Source organism: Vicugna pacos, chromosome 1 (genome assembly GCF_048564905.1).
Source record: "Vicugna pacos chromosome 1, VicPac4, whole genome shotgun sequence".
NCBI classification, from domain to species: domain Eukaryota; kingdom Metazoa; phylum Chordata; class Mammalia; order Artiodactyla; family Camelidae; genus Vicugna; species Vicugna pacos.
This window is the reverse complement of record NC_132987.1, coordinates 65,378,269-65,395,967: the sequence shown is the minus strand read 5'-3', so window position 1 is coordinate 65,395,967 and position 17,699 is coordinate 65,378,269. Positions and strand designations below refer to the sequence as shown.

Sequence of the window (17,699 nt, the reverse complement as noted above, 5' to 3'; positions counted from 1 at the left end):
GCTCTGAACCCCTCTGAACCCCTCTCACCACCTGAAAGTGCAACTTTACCCGAGTCACTTCCTTCTCAGGGCCTAAATTTTCTCATCTATAAAATATTCTCCTTAAAAAAGCAGTACCTACCTAATGGGAGATTATGAGGGTCAATTAAGTTAACAAGCACTCAGCATTGTGCCAGGCACACAGTAAGTGAGTGATAACTGGCAGGAATTGGCAAGATTGTCTTATCTTTAAGTTGAGCATCTCAGAAAGGCAGGAGGTTTCCATCAGATGGAATATTCTCCCTGGGGAAGAACAAAGCCCCTCTTGCCTCCCTATGCCCAGGGCCCCAGGGCTTCATCAGGACAATGGCAAAGGCTGAATGGAAAAGAAACAGAGATGCTGTTCCCAAAGGATGGCCCACCCCATGCCAGGCCGGCTATCAGGACGCCTCCAAGACCAGAGGAGTCCCCAGAGGAAAGGAAGGAGGACACCCTCTCCCCAGCGAGTGCCTGTGCTCAGCTCCTCCCCAGCTGTGGATGGAGGCACGATCAGAGCCCTCTTCCAGAGCAGAAGCCCAAGAAGGCACCTGGCCCCACCCACTCCCACCTGCCAGTCAGGTAGCTTCCCCAGGCTTTTCACTCTGGGGGCCTGGAGATGCCGGGGTTCACATAAACATGGAGAGAGGTATCTCTGAGACTACCTGATACCCATTCCCTGGAAGCTGGACGATGGGGCAGGAGCAAGTGAGAGAAGTCAGTGTGTCATGTGCCACCTGTGTGTGGCCAGGCCAGCGGCTTCTTGGCTTCTGGGAAACCCAAGGCTCTGTGTTTCTGTGCTCTTTACTGGGGAAGAGAAGGCCCCACCCCAAAGCCACACCCAACTGCCACAGGTCCTCTGAGCTCATCTGTCCACAGCTACTGTCCCACTCCCTCGGAGGTGGCCTTCTTAGTTTAATTACAGCTGGGGGTGTGAAGACCCAGTGGGGGTCTCAGAGTCGGCAGCTCAGCCTGCAGAGACTAAATCCCCACACATCACTCCAGGGCCAGCCTCAGCCCTCCTCCCCCACCTCTCAGCCAAGTCTGCAGGTGGGCACCCCTCCTGCCACCTCTCCCAGAGCCTCCTTCTTTCTCCCACCCCCTCACAGCACAGAGGCTGCAGTGTCTGCCCTGAGACCCTCTTCCTGCTCCACAGCGGAACCCAGAGATGACCCTAGGGGAAGTGCGATGGGGCAGTCCATATCTTTTCATTCCCTTAACAGAAATCAGGTCTGTTCTTTAAATCCAGGCTTCAGGTGATTTTCCTTTGACTTCCAGAAGATACAGAGTAAAATTAAAGAAAAGACTGAAGGGGTGTGTGTGGGGGGGTGTAGCTCGGTGGTAGAGCGTGTGCTTGGCATGCACAAGGTCATGGGTTCAGTCCCCAGTACCTTCATGAAAAAAAAAAGAAAAAAAAAGGCTGCAGGGGAATGCAAGCTGGAACCAGTCTTATAGTCCTGGACATGACAGGAAACGGTCTCACCTGGGTGACATCGCCTTCTGCAAGGAGAAGCAAAGAGCAATGCCAGGGGCTGCTCTCTGACACCCAGGAAAAGATCAGAGGGTGCCACCACTTCAGATCCAGCGGGAGTTCTCTATAGACCTGTTTGCCAGTGAAATCACCCCAGAGGCCTCTGAGGGAGAGGATTTAAATCAGCCCCACAGACATCAGGTGGGAAAGAAGCAGGGGCAGCCAACACCCCACCCAGGGAAGATGTCAAATGGTGACTAACTGGCTTTTCTAGGCCATTGTCGCCAATGCCGGAGAAATATTCCACTTTAAAAATAAATGTAAAGCGAAATCCAAAATTAACTCTCCCCAGATAACCCCTTTCCAAAAAAGATCACACCGTAATCCACATGTGGCCATTTGTGGAGGATTTAACCCAAGGACGTCTCCCTGTCCTGGATAGGCATGCTTCCCAGGCCTCCACCCCACACATCTGGCACCTTTCAATCCTCCCAGTCCTCAGATGGACCCCAGTTTCACGTGCTTCTCTCAGTCCTCCCGGAGCACGAGTGCGGCAGCAGGATCTTTGTACTTCTTGCCAAAGGTGCTAGGAAAGAAGCAGCTTCAAAGTGCACAGGAAGGAAATTTTCTCAGGGTGCAAGCCCCATCTCTCCATCACCCTGCACATCACTTTTCTTTACTCTCTTAGTCTTTGCCACACACACTGATCACAATACAGCCAGGTGGGGCGTCACTAACCATATAATTCCCTATGTATTTCATGAGCTTAAGAGTCGAAGAAAAAGTAATGGTGGTATTAGTGCTAGACTAACATTGCTATTTACCTGCTGTGTAACTCTGAGCAAAGTCATCCATTTAACAAATATTTATTGAGCATATACTACAAACACTCTAGTTGGAGGGAAACTCACGAAGATTAACGTACAATTTCTCCCATCCAAAAGGGAAATATTATGTAAAAAAGAGAGAAAGAAGAGTTAACACTGATCAATAGGCATTTGTTTGTAGCTAACAGACCATCAGGAATGCTGAGTGAGATCTGTGGCTCTGCTAAGATGGCCTCGCCGAGCACATGGTGTGGCAGTCATTTTCTGTAACATTCTTGTAGTCATTATAGCCCTGCACTAAGCCGTTTATCGAGCCACATTTGGGGCTAATTGCTGGTGATAAGAGCAACATAAATATACCAAGCACCAGCCTGGCCTGACAAGATTTTATACACCAACCACCAACCACGTTTTCTTCCCCTATTACATGCCTGCAATAATTTTTAGTGGCCATCACTCTTTACTGAATCACCACGATAAACCCTTTCGATATAAACAACTTGCCTTTCAATAGAGCCATAAATCAGACTCTGCATCATCCACGTAATCCCTCTGCTGGTGAAGGGAGGCTCAGGGCAGTCGTTCTCAACCTCAGCGCACAGGAGCGTCACCAGGAGCATTCCAAAATGCTGATGCCCAGGCCCACCCCAGATGAGCCTGGATACCAGGGTTATGTAGAGACTCCTAGATATGCCTTCACTTCCTCCATCGTAAGCACTGTTGGGTTACTGGAGGTTAACCCACCCAGAAAGCTTAAGTCTCAGACCCCTGGGCATTTGAGGTGAAAAACAGAGCTGACACAGACACTATAATCCAGGAGAATCAACTATAAGGAAGTATACAATGCACTGTGAGAACTGTTTCATGGGATTGCTATGAAAAGAATGAAGTATACTGTACCACAATAAAGGTGTTTAAAAAATAAAAGTATACTGTTTGGAATCTGTGTAATTAACCCTGCTCATATTTATTGTCCTTACGGTTTAACTTGCCACCTGGTGAGTCCTGAGGTCTTTCCCCCACCTTACAGCAGGAAAGACAGAAGTGGGAGGACTCAGGGAGCAGGAAAAGATACCAGAAGAAAGCTGAGAAGAGACTGGACCAAGGATGGGGTGGGAAGCAAATCAGGACAAGAGTGGCCCTGCCTGACATCACCTGACAGACCAGTAGGAAACTCAAGAGGGAGGGCAAAGATGGAAAGCAGTATTTTCTAAGACCAAGCCCCCAGGCACAGAGCCCCCTGCCGGTGGTCCAGGGAGGGCGCACCATGAGGAACCCCTCTCTGCCAAGAGTCAGCATTCCTTGTGGAACCAGAGAATGGAGACTGTCTGCCTTCTTCCCAGAGTACTGGCAGGGGGGCTCCGCAAGGCAGGAGCACTCAGTCAAAATATCTGAGTATTAAAACAGACAAGGCCCCTGTCCTCAGAGAACTGACTGTCACATAGAAAGAGGGACACAAACCAGCATGAGTGCCACAGAGAAAAAGAAGAGGTTGTTTCAGAGTAACTCAGATGTCAGATGCAGGGTGTCAGCTGTTGCAGAGGCAGGACCCCTCTCCTTCAGCAGGGAGGGGCACGAGCCTGCCCTGCTCACCAGGGATCCAGCTCTGGCCCGTCTCCCTCAGCAACCTCTGCAGCTGAGATGCCAGGGCACTTCGGAGCTGGTGTTACCCCCTGGGAGCCAGTCATGGGGTGGATGGGTCCTCCCAGGCAGTATGGTGAAGTGCTTACAGGAAAAAGGACTTGGCCAGAGGAAGACTGGAGACTTGGGCATGTTACGTGAACAAATAGCTTTCCTGTCCCCAAAAGAAACTGAAAATAAAATCTTGAAAATCCACTTGAGAAAGAATGGCACTTGGGCAGGAGTTACATTTTCCTTTAGTTTTCTTGAGAAGAGTGACAAGGATAGAAGTGGATTTGAAGCAGGATGCTTGGGGTACTTTTTACAATGTTGATGGTTGTGGGGAGCTGGGCTTTAAACACATCCTGGAAACACATGAGAAAGCGCTAAACTGCACATCTAGTAGATGTGCAACTCTGCAGAAAGACCCTGGGCCTGACCTCCGAGAAGCAATCCTGATGTGTCCCCAGCCGCCTCCTCCCTTCCCACCCGTTCCACTTGCGTCACCAGAAGCCTGGATATGAGGCGGCCTCACGCCCCGACCTGAGCTATCCCGGTGTCACATCTAACCCAGCTCCTGAGTCTCAGTCCCTACTCACCCATCCATAAGACCACTCAGGGGCTCTTCACAGGTAAACATCTGATCCCCGGTGCCCCTGGAACACGTCAGTGTTGCTTTCTCTCACAGCATCACTGCAGGCTCAGGAAATGACAAATCATTTAATGCCCATCTTAGCCAGACACCATGCGGGAAGGAAGGCCATTGCAAATAAGAAACCACACCTTCCACAACCCACCAAGAAACTGCTTGAGAGCAGCGGGGCCTTCTCTGGAGGGCTCTGGGCTGGGTCCAAATGTGAAAAGAGCACTGGATTTGGAGTCCAAGATCTGGGTTTGTATAGCAACTCCTCTAAGTTAACTAACTAGCTGTGTGACCTGAATGAGGTCACTCAACCTCTCTGAACCCCTACCTCCTCTTCAACATAATATCAGCAACACAGGCCTATAACTATGAGCGCCCTCACATGCACTGCCTTGTCTGGGCACCCACAGCAGATCCTGTGAGTCAGGAATTTATTATCCTCAGTTTACAGAGTGGGAACTGACTGAGTGAGGGGAAGGCAACTCAGTCAGGGTTATATCACCAGGGATTTCTTCCGAGCCCCTGGGCCCCAAAGCCAACATCTGCATCTTCTTAACTCATCAGCTCCTCAGAGCCGTCATGAGAAGCAAATACGATCAAACAGGGTAAAGTGCTTTGTCATCTATAAAATGCTAATCAAATGTCAAAGTATTTGAATCTTTTGACTGATATGTAAACCATTGTCTAGTGGACAGAATGTCACACATTTTTCAGAACCAGAAATTTAAAATTATATATATATATATATATATATATATTTTGTTTTTAAAATCTCACATCATTCCACTAGTCCAGAAACCACTCTGCTGTGACAAACACATGTTATCAAATAGGAGTGAGAGGCCACGCAGGACTAGGGTTCTGAGTCTGCCATAGGGTTCTGCACTGATCCATGTTTGCCCCAGTAAGTGGCCACTCCCCTCCCCAGTGTCAAACCTGGGTTAGAATCCCAGTGTCTCCACTCTCAATTTGGGTTTCCACTAGAAAAAGACCCTGAGGCAAGGATTTGAAAGAAGTGGTTTACCTGGGAGGAGAAAGAGAAAAAGGAAAGAAAAGAAGGAAGGAAGGAAGGAAGGAAGGAAGGAAGGAAGGACGGAAGGAAGGAAGGAAGGAAGAAAGAAAGAAAGAAAGAAAGAAAGAAAGAAAGAAAGAAAGAAAGAAAGAAAGAAAGAAAGAAAGAAAGAAAGAAAAGAAAAGAAAGAAAGAAAGAAGAAAAGAAGGAAGGAAGGAAGAGAGAAAGAAAGAAAGAAAGAAAGGGAAGGGAGAGAGGGAGGGAGGGAGAAAGAAAGAAAGGAGAAAGGAATGTTTTCAAGCCTGTTACGACCATGGGACCGTGGACAACCAGGGCAGAATCCTTCTGCAAGTCTGGGAGCCAACACAGCAAGCTTGTCTCAAAGTTATATTCCTCCTATGCCAGGGCCAAGGGAGCAGGGGTATTTATCCAACAACACCCAACAGTCATTGGTTGAGGGCTGCTCTGGGGATGGTAACTCCGTCCCCAGCACTTCTGATCTGCCTCACAAGCAGGCAGAGAGGCTCAGGGCCAGAGAAAGCCCTCAGGTGCTGACAGCTGGCAGTCTGGCTGGCAAGAGCGGAAAGGTACATGCCCAGGGAATATGGGCAGGCACTGAACCATCTGCTATGCTCACTTGCTGAGTGACCTTGGGGAAGTGACTTACCTTCTCTTATCCCATTTTCTGCAGCCCTGAAATAGGGATTAAAATGTCTTTCTCATAAGGTTGGTATCAAGATTAAATGAGGTCATGTGTGTAAGGGGTTAGCCCACTGCCAGGCTTGCAATAAAAACTCAATATATACTCATTGTTTATAATCGAAATTCTTTAAGGGCTTCCTCCTTTTGGAGAGTGGGGGTGGGAAGGAAACAGAAAATGTGGGGAAGAAGGATGATCTGAAATAGCCCATCACTACTTCCCCGTGGGCAGCCCCCAGCCCCACCAAAGGTCATTATACAGAAACACAACCTGCTTCAAAACCCTAAACCCTAAAAGAAACTGAAACTAGATAATGGAGCACCTTCCTGGTCCCTTTCAGCCCCATCATTTTACCTTCTAAAGGATTTCAGATGCAGATGGGAAATGAGACTTTAAAACAGGCAGCCAGCCAATGCAGGCAGGGCGATCTCTTTCTTGAGGAAGGAAAGCCCCCCAAACAAATAAATGCCCCCATCTAGATGACTTTGCCTAGGCTTACCCCAGAGGCAGGGAGCTGGACCCTGAGAAATTTCAAAGATCCACCCAGCCCCTGAAGCAGTGTGTCCTAAAGTAAGTTCAGCAAACACTTATGCTCTCGTTATGTTCCTTCAAAAACTGGTTCTGGCGGGGAGGGTATAGCTCAGTGGGAGAGTGTGTGCTTAGCATGCACGAGGTCCTGGGCTCAATCTCCAGTACTTCCATTAAAGATGAATAAATAAATAAACCTAATTAGCCCACCCAAAAAAGCTGGTTCTGGGGTCAAATATATTCGAAAAATCTTCATGCAATAGCCCCTCTTGGCAAATTCTACTACATGTTAACACATTAAAAGCTTTAAAGTTCTACAATAAAGAATTCCATTTCACCCAGTATTTCCTAAACTTATTTGACACAGGACTGAATGTGTGTATGTGAAACATCTATTAACATCCCTCCAAAGGACAGTCAGTGGGAGAGTCTGGGCTAAAGGCAGTGCTGGATGCTGGACCCGGGCTGAGTCATCTTTGAAACCTCATGGCCTAGCACAGTGTCTGGTACACAGTAGGCACCTAATAAATGGTTGTTTCTGAATGAATAGGGAGAAGGCTGAAAGAATGACTTAATAATAGTTTTCAAATCTGTGAAGGGATATAGTATCGGCAGTGCCAGGCAACAGCTCTCTGTTTCCAAGAAGGCACACGTTTTAAATTGCAGCAGGAGGGATTTTGGAAGCCCTGCCCAGAGTTTAGGATTACAATCCACCAAAATAGGCTTCCAAGCTGAGCTGCATCGCTTCCTTCTGTGGAGGTGTTGGTCTAGCACTTCGGCACAGCCGAGAGCCTGTGTGCAGCCATCCACCCACCCCACCACCCGTTCATCCATTCATTCAAACCCACACTGAGTACCTACTACGTACTGGGCACCGAGGTCCCTCAGGACCCCTTCCAAAAGCCAAGTGGGACTGCAGTGAGCTGTGTGGTAATGCCCAGAGAGCACCTAAGGGGAAGGGAGAGGGGACCATCCAAGAGTGAGGTCAGGAAGCTTCAAGTCCAGAAGCAATGCTCATAACCCTCCCAGAGCAAGAAGTGTGTGTGTGTGTATGTGGAGGGGGTTGGGGGGTTAAGGCTGACACATGAGGCTGGCTTAAAGAATAAAGCCACTACTGTCTCCTTGTGTTTGTTTGTTTACCCCCCTTTTCTTGTGACTATATCCCATTGTTCCCAGACAGCATCCCTGCCCCCACTTCCAAGCTTTTCCCCTCCCCATACTCACAGCTCCAATCTCCTCTGCCTTTCCTTACACCCTACTTCTCCTCCTTCAAACCATCTCCAATTCCCTACCACTTGTCTACCCCCGATCTCCTCATTTTCCATGTTCTCTACCATCCATTCTGGAACTGGGGTATCCTCACTGTTTGCCATATTCACATATCAGACAAATGAATAAATAAACCAGACCTCAAACTAGGGTCCATCTTTCTGCTGACCGCCACCACACTCAGCCACTACCACCACCAATAGTGAGCCACAGGTTGCTTTGCTTCAAACAAGAGTAGAGGATTGGGAATGGCGGGGGGGCAGGATAAGAGAATACGGGTCCAGGTCTGGGCATCCTTCCCATCCTATTTCACCATTACCAATTGCCTTCAGCTCTGCATCCTACATCAGTACACGCACCAGCCCCACCTGGACATCTGCTAATGCATCTGTAGGTCTGCAGTGACTTTGCGTCTTTAAATGGAGACTGAACTGGGCATGACAAGAGGACACCCCAAGAGACTGCAGGAGGCAGTCATGCTGTGGCAAGACACGAAGCCACAGAATCTGAGGGTTGGGTGTGACCTGAGCAGTTATCTTGGCCAATAATCCCAAACCTAAGAGTCATCAAGATCAGCTGGAGAGCTTTAAACACTAGATCCAAGCTGTTCAAAAACCAGATCCCTTCCTGGGCCCCACCCCAGACCTTTGGAAGCAGAGCCTTCCATTTCCTCAGTAAGCTTGACAGGTGGCCATCCAGTCCCCTTTGGACACAGCCACTGACACAGCTGGCTACCCCAGGAGCTATCTGTTTTGATGGCTGCAACCCCAAAGGATAGAAAGTTATCTCCTACCTGGAGCTGACATCTGTCTACTGTGTTCACCCATTTGCCCCAACTGTGCCCTTGGGAGCAACCGAAAATAAATCTAGTCCCTCTTCTAAGACCTGACCACAGGGATTGCAGCAATAAATAACGCCCTGTCCGTTCCGTGTCTCTGCTTTCTCACCTTGCCATTCTGCTCTCCTCCCAGGTAACTATCTCCCATCCTTTCCAATGCTCTCTCAGAAGGCAGGGTTTCCAGTCCCCTTACCAAAGTGGTACCCTCTCTGAATTCTAGAATCAAACATAGTATTTCAGTTGGGGCTTCAATCTTCTCATGAACTGGATATGCCCATAGACCTAACCAAGACCCCACTGGTCTTTTCTGTTAGACCAAAATGGAGTTCACAGTCCATTAACTAGAAACCCTCAGATTCTGTTCACAGTGTTGTAGAGAGATCTTCCCTGTCCTGCATTCAGACACTGCTTGGAGAGAAGGAGGGGGAAAGTAGGGCTTTCCAATTATCTTCATGGAGTTTTGTATTTGGGAGAGAAAACAAACGCCGATCCTGCCCTCAATTAGTGACCTACCCTACCTGATAAGTATGGACGGAAGAGGGATACACTAAAGGGTGACTTACATAACTGTCCCCACAGCATTTATGGGCACAATTACACGGGAGCTCCTGGAGCACACTGTTTCCATTTCCAACACTGGCGATGCTCCTGGGAAGTTAATGACCGCGAGCTGGACCCACCACAAGATAAAGTTAAGTGAGGTGCCAAGCAGGCAGCTGTGGACTGGAAGTCACCCAGCAAGTGGCTGGTACAATCACAGGGAGGCTCCCACCTCGGTCCACCTCCTCCTACACCCGCCCCACCTCTGGCTGGGACGGAGGTGGGTGCCGCATTCGCAGCTCTCGGGAGAGGAAAAGACCGGGCCCAGCACGGGCCACAGCATAGCTTCTGCTGCCCACCACACCCTCTGACCGAGCGGCTGGTGGCCAGGCCCTCTCTGCCCAGGAGAGCTTCCGTCCAGGCCTTTTACACGGATTTTTACAACTCTTCTGTGAGGCTGGGCAGGTTTGCATGATGGAGTTTAATACATCGTCTGTGTCCTCTTTATAGACAAGCATGAGCATTCCACAGCACCCGGACCTCATGCTCTTGCTCCTGATCAAAACTTAGATTGAATTGTTAACAATCAACATTCCCGCAAGTACAGTGGCTGATCGTTCTGCTCCTTGGCTGGGCCTTGGACATTCCTGAAGTCCTCCTCACAGGAATCCAGGCACTCCTGGGATCCAAAAGACACCCCCCTCTCCAGAAGCCCTGCTGGACTCTCACCCTTAGAGGCTTCTGCTCCCCTCCATGCACTGCATTCCCGCTGCACAGAGGAGGCACCATCAATGAAAGCAATTAGCAAATATAATTGGGAAATACAATTAGTGTTGCAGCAAGACTAGCAGACCCTCCCCAGCTACAAACTCTGAGCCAGCCTCCCACCCCAGCCTGCTGCTGCTGCTGGAGTTCACTACAGTCTCATTTCTCTCGTTCAGAAGTGTGGGTGATGGGGAAAGTAACTGGCGGCAGACGATTCCCAGCATCGAGTGGAATTGTGTCCTCTTCCACACCACCCCGGCGGGCAGGGAGACAGCGGCTGCCAGTAGCACACACAGGGCAGCCACGGTGACCCACCACACAGGCCTCTGGGCCACGGTCCAGAGCATGGAGGTGGCTCTCCGTGGGGCTCCCCAGATGGTGAACAACTTGAGGTTTTGAAAGGGAAGAGTAGGACTCCATAGGGCCAGGGGAGCTGACCCCTCAAGTCTACCCCCCAGCCTCATTATGGAATGGGAGGCATGTGAGCCAGAGGTCAAGGTCAGAAGGTCGATCAAGGCCCACAATCAGAAAGGCAAATGGCCATGGCAAGCCAGCCGCCAACCAAGAATAAACAGCTGTGATGATCTCCTTTCAAAGGCAACACAAAGGTTTCCCTGGGCCCACCTCCATCACCCAGGCTGGCCTACAGGACAGACAGATAGCTACACACACACACACACACACGGATGCACATACACACTGAGGCCAGCCCACACGACAGACAGATACACACATGCATGCATGAACACACTGGGGCCAGCTTACAGGAGAGACACACACCCACGCCTGGACCCACACACCCAAACCTCCACAGCCACACTGGTGGGTTCTTGGTTTGCTTCCCCATCCCCATTCATCCTCAGACTCCTCAGTACAGGCACTCACACGTGCTTATAGTCACAGAACATCATGCAAACAGCATCTGTGCCTTTCTGATCTCTGGAACAACTGATGACAGTTGCAGGTTCAAACAGGCACAAAGGACGAAATGCAGGAAATCACTAAGTTTCTCCAAAAGGATTAGGGGGAAGAGAGGAAGGAACTGAAGATAGCTGGGTGGGGATAGGTTGGCCCACACTGCAAGGGCCACCTCTGACAGCTCTCCTGTGCTCACAGGGACCCACATCGGGTCAGAATCTTCTCTGAAATCACGTCAAACTCGTTTAATGGGGCTGCAGAACAATAATATCCCACGTGTGAACAGGACTCTACTTTTCAAAGAGGTCTCCCATCCATTATCACCTCCTAGAGAAACACTGGACAGTGAAGATGCTCATCTCCTTGGCCAAATGACCACTCACCCTCATGGAGACCAAAGATTGTTTTTCCAAAATAATCTTTAATACCTAAGCATATGTAATAGTTGTCTGAACGTACTTGTTTGTGTGTGAGTGCAAGTAGAGGCTTTATGTAGCAGAGTGGGATACAGTCAAACAAAAATGAGGTTGCCATAGCAACAGGCTCCAGCATCATCGCAGCCTATTAACACAAGTGAGGAATGTGTTTGGCAGATGCTCGAGTGTTATTTATGGTATGGGTGTAGCAGAGGGACTTCTAACAGGCAAAGAAGGAGAAAAAAACAACCCTGTGACGCTCCTACTGTACCCCGCTGAGGAGACAACAGTGAGACAAGCACAGAAGGCAAGGCTGAGGCTGCAAATGGAGAGTAAGAGATGGGAAAGCAGAAAAGCAGGCAGGCAGAGGAGAGGAGAGATGGGCAGAGAGCAACAGGGGACTAGAAGGGGAGGAAAGAGAAGGGACATGAGAGAGAAAGAGCAAGGGGAGGGGGATGGATACCAGAGGAAGAGCTAGAGGCAGAGATGTAGCAAAAGGAAGAAACATCATTCCCCAAAAGGGGCTGCCCCACCTTGCCTCTCAGCTCCCTCAAGTAAAAACCATCAGGAGGCAACTGATAAGATACTAAATGTTTCTCCTCCTAATTGGAGCAAAGGCAGAGCCCCAAACATAAAAGGCACTTGGGAAGAGTAAAATACCCAAATCAGACACTGATCTTGTTGAAGTTCTGGGCCGTGGGAGCAAAGGGGCTGGTCTCCCAGGGGAAGTGAAAAAATGCCAACACAGTTTCCTGAGGGCCTACTATGTATCCAAGGCACCGTGGAAGGAAATTCCCAAAGCCCCAACATTAGAAACCACACGTCGTGGCTCCATTTCCCTGGATGTGCATCTTCATCAAAGAAAAGAACAAACCATCCTCCAACACCTGCCACTCCAGAGCAGCCTGAGGCGGTGGGTCACGCTGGATGGTCCCACTAATATTTCCCTGCAATCCAGCAGGGTTTGCTCAAGAAAGACAAAGGTTTTTTATCAGACATAATCAGAAAGGTAAATCAAACGCAAATGAAAAAAGATCCAGTTTTCTCTCAAGTCAAATAGAAAGAATGTTTGCAATGGTGGCTCATTCCCAACAAGCTCAGCTATACTCAGCCCAGCAGGTCATGGGAAGTTAAGTGCAAACCCACCCAAAAGCCTACAAACAAAGGAAGTTCTGAAGACCACAATGGGTAAAAGAAGCACGGAGTGGGAGGTGCTAGAGGTGGGGAGAGAAGGGAGAGGAAATGGCCTGAGGAACTAGAAGGGGAAGTCAATTAGACACTCTGTTGCTGCAATGGCATCTTCATGCTAAGATGGAGACAGAGTATCCCAGGTCCAGCACTCCTGTCCTGGGATCTGACTCCAATCTCCTGAAATCACATATCCTGGATTGCCTAGGGCTGTAATCAGACCCTGAGTCCCAAGTCTGGTACAGAAAATACCCTGAATGATCCTGGAAATCTCTGCTGCTCCATGTGGATGACATGCCATTCCGTCTGCAGAAAAGCTACACCCACCTTAGCAACCTGCTTTCCATTCAAACCAGGAATAACCCCCAAAGATATAATACTCATATGATAGTCTGGGTCCCCAGGTCAAAAGATTTGGAGCCTTTATAAGCACTAACAATAGTATCTAACTTTTTAAAACCAGTTCTCAATAGGTTTCTCTCTCAAGTTCAAAGCTGATCTCTAAAGATTTTTTTTTCCTTCTGATCCCAGATCAGAAAAACATTAACTTAGCATCAATAACCCCACCTACTTCACTCACTGGAACACAACCAAATTGGCAAGCAGTAATTAAATTCCCACTAAGTACCCTAACTTGTGTTAGAAAAAGGAGAGAGGGTGGAGAAGGAAAAACACATACACCTCAGGATTCCTGCATCCAAGGAGCTTACATTGGATGGGGAACAAAACCAACGGGCACTGGAGAATAAGTAAGCACCCCATCTGTGGCTCTGACTCCATTGTTGACCGTGCATTAGAGGGAGAAGCCAGTATAGCTGGAATAAAAGATGGGGCTCCTTGCAGGAGGTGAGGCTTGGGACAGAGGGGTTGGAACTGGAAGGGGCATGCATAGTGCTTTCATTTGCTAGACAAGAAAGCTGGGGCCCAGAGAAGTGGCAGGTCCCCTCCCTCCCAGTCACAGAGCACCTTGGAGGTGCAGCTAGAGCCTAGCACCCTGAAGCCCACACTGTCCCTGTGGGAGAGTACCAGACCCAGGAAGCCAGGGGGCACAGGAGAGCCCTCAAGGAAGATGCAGTCCTCAACAGGATCCAAGTCTGAGGAAAAGCACTAGAAGTGGGAAGGAGGGAGGCAATGACAATGGAATACGATAGAGAGGTTCTGTTAGAGGATGCAGATGCCCTAAGAGAGGTCGAGGGCGCAGTGGGATCCATGATCAAGAGACTAGCCTGCAGCAAGAGCCCCCTTGACTCTCACAGCCAAGCTGCACTGCAACCAAGTAGGCTCAGCAGGGGCCAATGGATGAGGCCCACGGAGCTGCAGACAAGGGAGAAAGGGTGCATGTCAGAGGAGCTGGTCTCACCCAGGGTCGCCATGGCCAGCACACATCTCTCCCACAGATCTTCAGGGGAGTCACCAGTTAACCAGGCAGAAGTTTTATTTCCTCCTGAGCCCACTGTTCAAGGCTCACGAAACCAGTCCCAGGAGGGATTAAAACAAAACAAAACAAAACAAACCCCACTACGAGCAATAACTAGAAGCACCCATGTGAAAGGGTCGTGACGTCCAACACTAGCTTTCAGTTCAGGCCAGGAGGCGGACTGTCACCACACACATTACAGAGGTTCCTTCCACCTTTGCTGAAGGCAGCTTTTTGGCTTGGGGGACTTTGGCAAACGAAAAAAACTTGTCAGTCCTCCCTCAAGTTCAGAGATATCTCCAGTTCCCAACCCCCAGCCTCAGACAACTGGCAAGGTTAACATTTCTCCTCCCTAAGACTGGGTAAGGGGCACCCAGGTTCTCCCCTCCCCAACCCTCTATCCAGGACTGAGTTAACAAACCAACAGTGGCTCTCAGGAGAGAGAGAATTCTACAGGGTCCGGCCACTTTTGTCAGGAGACTTTTATACACCGGGACAGAAGCACAGGAAGAGAAGGGAACCTCTCTATAGATTTTCTCCTCCAATCCTCCTTCCTCATTAGCATCCCCACAATAATGGCTAAGACACACAATACAAGAGCACTCTTTTTGTAAACGAAGATACTAGGGCTCCGAGGGGGTTCCAAGGCTGAAAGACACCGTATAGCTGACACAGCCATGTCTCTCTGGCTTTTTTCACCCCTTTAAAGGGTGAAGATGGGTTGACTCTCTTTGGAGTCAGGTGGAGGCCTGCCCACCCCAGTCCCTGCGCCCAGGTGGGGACCTACCTGCTTGAGCAAGAACTGGTCCTGGGCGTTGGTGCGCAGGGCAATGGCCAGGTGGAGGGCAGACAGGAGCACCCCGCTGAGTACCGCGGCCCGCATGCGCACAGGCAGGAGCGTGTAGATGGTATAGATGAAGAACACGGTCCACCAGATGCCTTCGGAGGCGCTGCGTGGCTGGGGCAGCAAGAGGCCCACCACCTGGACGGCCAGCACCACGGCTATGAGCGCGTAGCAGGCCAGGCCCATGTGGTCCTGGTGGAAGGCGGCACGGTTGCAGAGCACGGCCATGACGAGGATCACACTCACCGCGGCCACCAGCACGGCCAGGTAGGGCAGCTGGAGCGGGGGCCGCGCAGCGTGAAAGGCCAACATGACGAGGCACACTAGCACCAGCACAGCCATGAGCATAGTGAGGCTGCTCTGGTTCAGACGGAAGAAGTAGCGCTGGTACAGCCGCTCCAGCTTGTCCGACGGGAACTTCTTGGAGCGGAATATCTGCAGCAGTGCCAGGCAGCAAGCGCCCAGCGACAGCACCGCGCCGGGCGCCGAGCCCGAACCTGCTGAGCTACCGCCATCCCCGGACTCTTCGTCGTCCTCGACGGCACCGGCCTCCAGCTCGTCGGCCGCGCGGCCCTTGCCCCGCCGCTCCTCCAGGCCTAGCTCCACGGAGCGGGGCCGCACCTCCGTCCCGCCCGCTGCGGCGGCCGCCGCTGCGGAGCCGCCGCCGCCGCCCGCAGGGGGCGCCCGGGTGCTGCCCCCGCTGGCCGCACCCCGTCGCTGCCGCCGGCTGCCGCGACCGCAGTCGTCGCCGCCGCGCTCCTGCCAGGCCGACTTGGAACGGAAGCTGAAGCCGAAGCCCCCGACCAGAGGGTCGTCTCCACTCAGCGGAGGATCGTCGTCGTCGTCGCTACGCCAGCGACTGGCCAGGCGCTGCTGCTTCTGCGGGGTCACCGCTCCCCCGGGTTTCTTGGTAGACCCGCGGGCCGAACCCCCAGGCGCGTGAGGGTAGCCATTGGCGCGGGAGTCCGCCTCACCCCACGCGGAGCGGTGTTCTGGGCCTCCCCGGGACGCCGGCGCCGCCGTTGTCTGCGCCGCGTAGCCCGGGGGGCTCACGCTTTTGGAGCTGGACATCCCCCCCTCGGCTTCGTCGTCTTCTTCCTCCTCCCCCGGGGGCCGGGCCGGGGGTCTCCAAGGGGAGGGCGGACGGCCGAGCAGGGGGACCAGGCTGGGGTCACACGTCGGGGGCGGCCCCGGGCCCTGGGCAGTAGCGGGGCATCTTGGCACCCCCGTCCTGAGCGGAGAGGGAGGGCAGCGGAAGGGCGAGCGGGAGGCAGGCACAGCCCCGAGGTGAGAAGTGTCTGAGAATTCGCGTCAGGAGTCCCAGGTCCGAGATGGAGTTGGCTCCGAGCTGGGTCAGCGGGGACTGCTCGAGCTGCTGCGCCGCGCGCAGAGGGACGTCCGGACTCCTGGCTCGCGTCGAGCTCGACAAGGACCGGAGTTGCAGACGAAGCGGGACGGAGAGGTGTCCTTGCGGGCGGCGCCTCCCCGGGGCTGGCAATTCCCGGGCACGGCGCTCGCAGATTCTGTCTAAGCGGAGCCCAGCGGCACACGCGGCGAGACGGCGGCTAGGGAGGCTCGGCAGGGGTCCCGGAGTGGAGACCAAGCGGGCGCCCTTTCCTCGCGACGGACTGGGAGCGACTGGGAGGTGCGGGCGCCAGCCAGCATTATTTTCTTACGAGGGGTGGGGAGGTGGGATGGAGGGTGGAGAGGACGGGGGAGGGGGCGGCGGGCGGAGCAACAGCTCCGGAGCCCTGGGGGGAGGGTCCTGGAGCCCAAGGGGGCCGTCGCCCGCATCCCCCACCTCCCGCGGCGAGAGTGGGAGCTTGGCCCCCGCGAAAGCCGAGCCGAACCTTCAGCGCGTCCGCGCAGGGGGCGGGGGTGAGGACCGGCTCCTGCAGCGCGGCCCTTCCCCTTTCGCCTCCCCCTTCCTCCAAAACGGAGCGGGGTTGGCCCGGACTCGCTGGCCCAGGAGGGCTGTCGCGCCGGCTCCGCAAGCCCCAGGCTCCTTGCCGCGGGCTGCGGGCCCACCGCGGCCGGCTGCAGAAGGACTAGGCGGAGGGCGAAATCCGGCACAGCGCCGCCGCCGTTCTACCCCAACGCAGGCGGGATTCTCACGGCGAGCAAGGCATCCAGAGATCGAGGGCCGGGGCTCAGATTCGGCCGGCAAAGAAGGGCCGGCCCAAGAGCCGCTGCGCCCCGGGAGCGCTCCGGAGGGGGCCCGCGGGACTCGGGCCCCGGGCGCGCCATGCACGCCTCGGGCCCTGCGCCGCTCCGGCCGCTCGCGCCGCTCCTCCCTTCTCTCTAGCTAGCAGCCGCCGCCGCCGCCGCCGGAGCGCCCTCCGCATCCCCTCCTCCCGTTGCCTCCCCGCCCCCCCCCCCCGCGTCTCTCCGGTCTCGGCTCACAGAGGCGAGCGGCCGCTTCCGCCCCCGGCCGGGCCGCGGCCCCCGCCTCGGCGCCCCGCCGGCATCCTCAGACCTGGCCTCGTGAGGCGCCGGGTGTCGTGGGGTCCCCAGCTCCCCTTCCTCACCTAAAATTCTCGCCGCGCCCCCTCCCTCCCTGGCTCCCGGAACAGCGTCCAGCCCGCGGTCCCTTTTCCGGACCTGGGTGGCGTGCGGTCCTCCCCCGCCCCCAGCTTAGGTTCCTGCGCCCCTAGTCCTAGCTCCCCTCTTTTGTATCCCCCTTTAATC

At 52.9% G+C, this 17,699-nt stretch overlaps 1 protein-coding gene across 2 annotated transcripts in view; it reads right to left on the bottom strand.

The window, feature by feature from the left end:
* The window catches only part of ADCY5 (adenylate cyclase 5), a 137,584-nt gene extending 120,935 nt beyond the window's left edge, over nucleotides 1-16,649 (bottom strand). For both annotated transcript variants that reach the window (XM_072963972.1, XM_072963969.1), the window contains exon 1: nucleotides 14,955-16,649. In XM_072963972.1, the coding sequence (XP_072820073.1) occupies nucleotides 14,955-16,082 (1,128 nt within the window). In that variant the 5' untranslated portion in view covers nucleotides 16,083-16,649. The remainder of the gene's footprint in view (nucleotides 1-14,954) is intronic.
* Nucleotides 16,650-17,699: the final 1,050 nt, after the last annotated feature.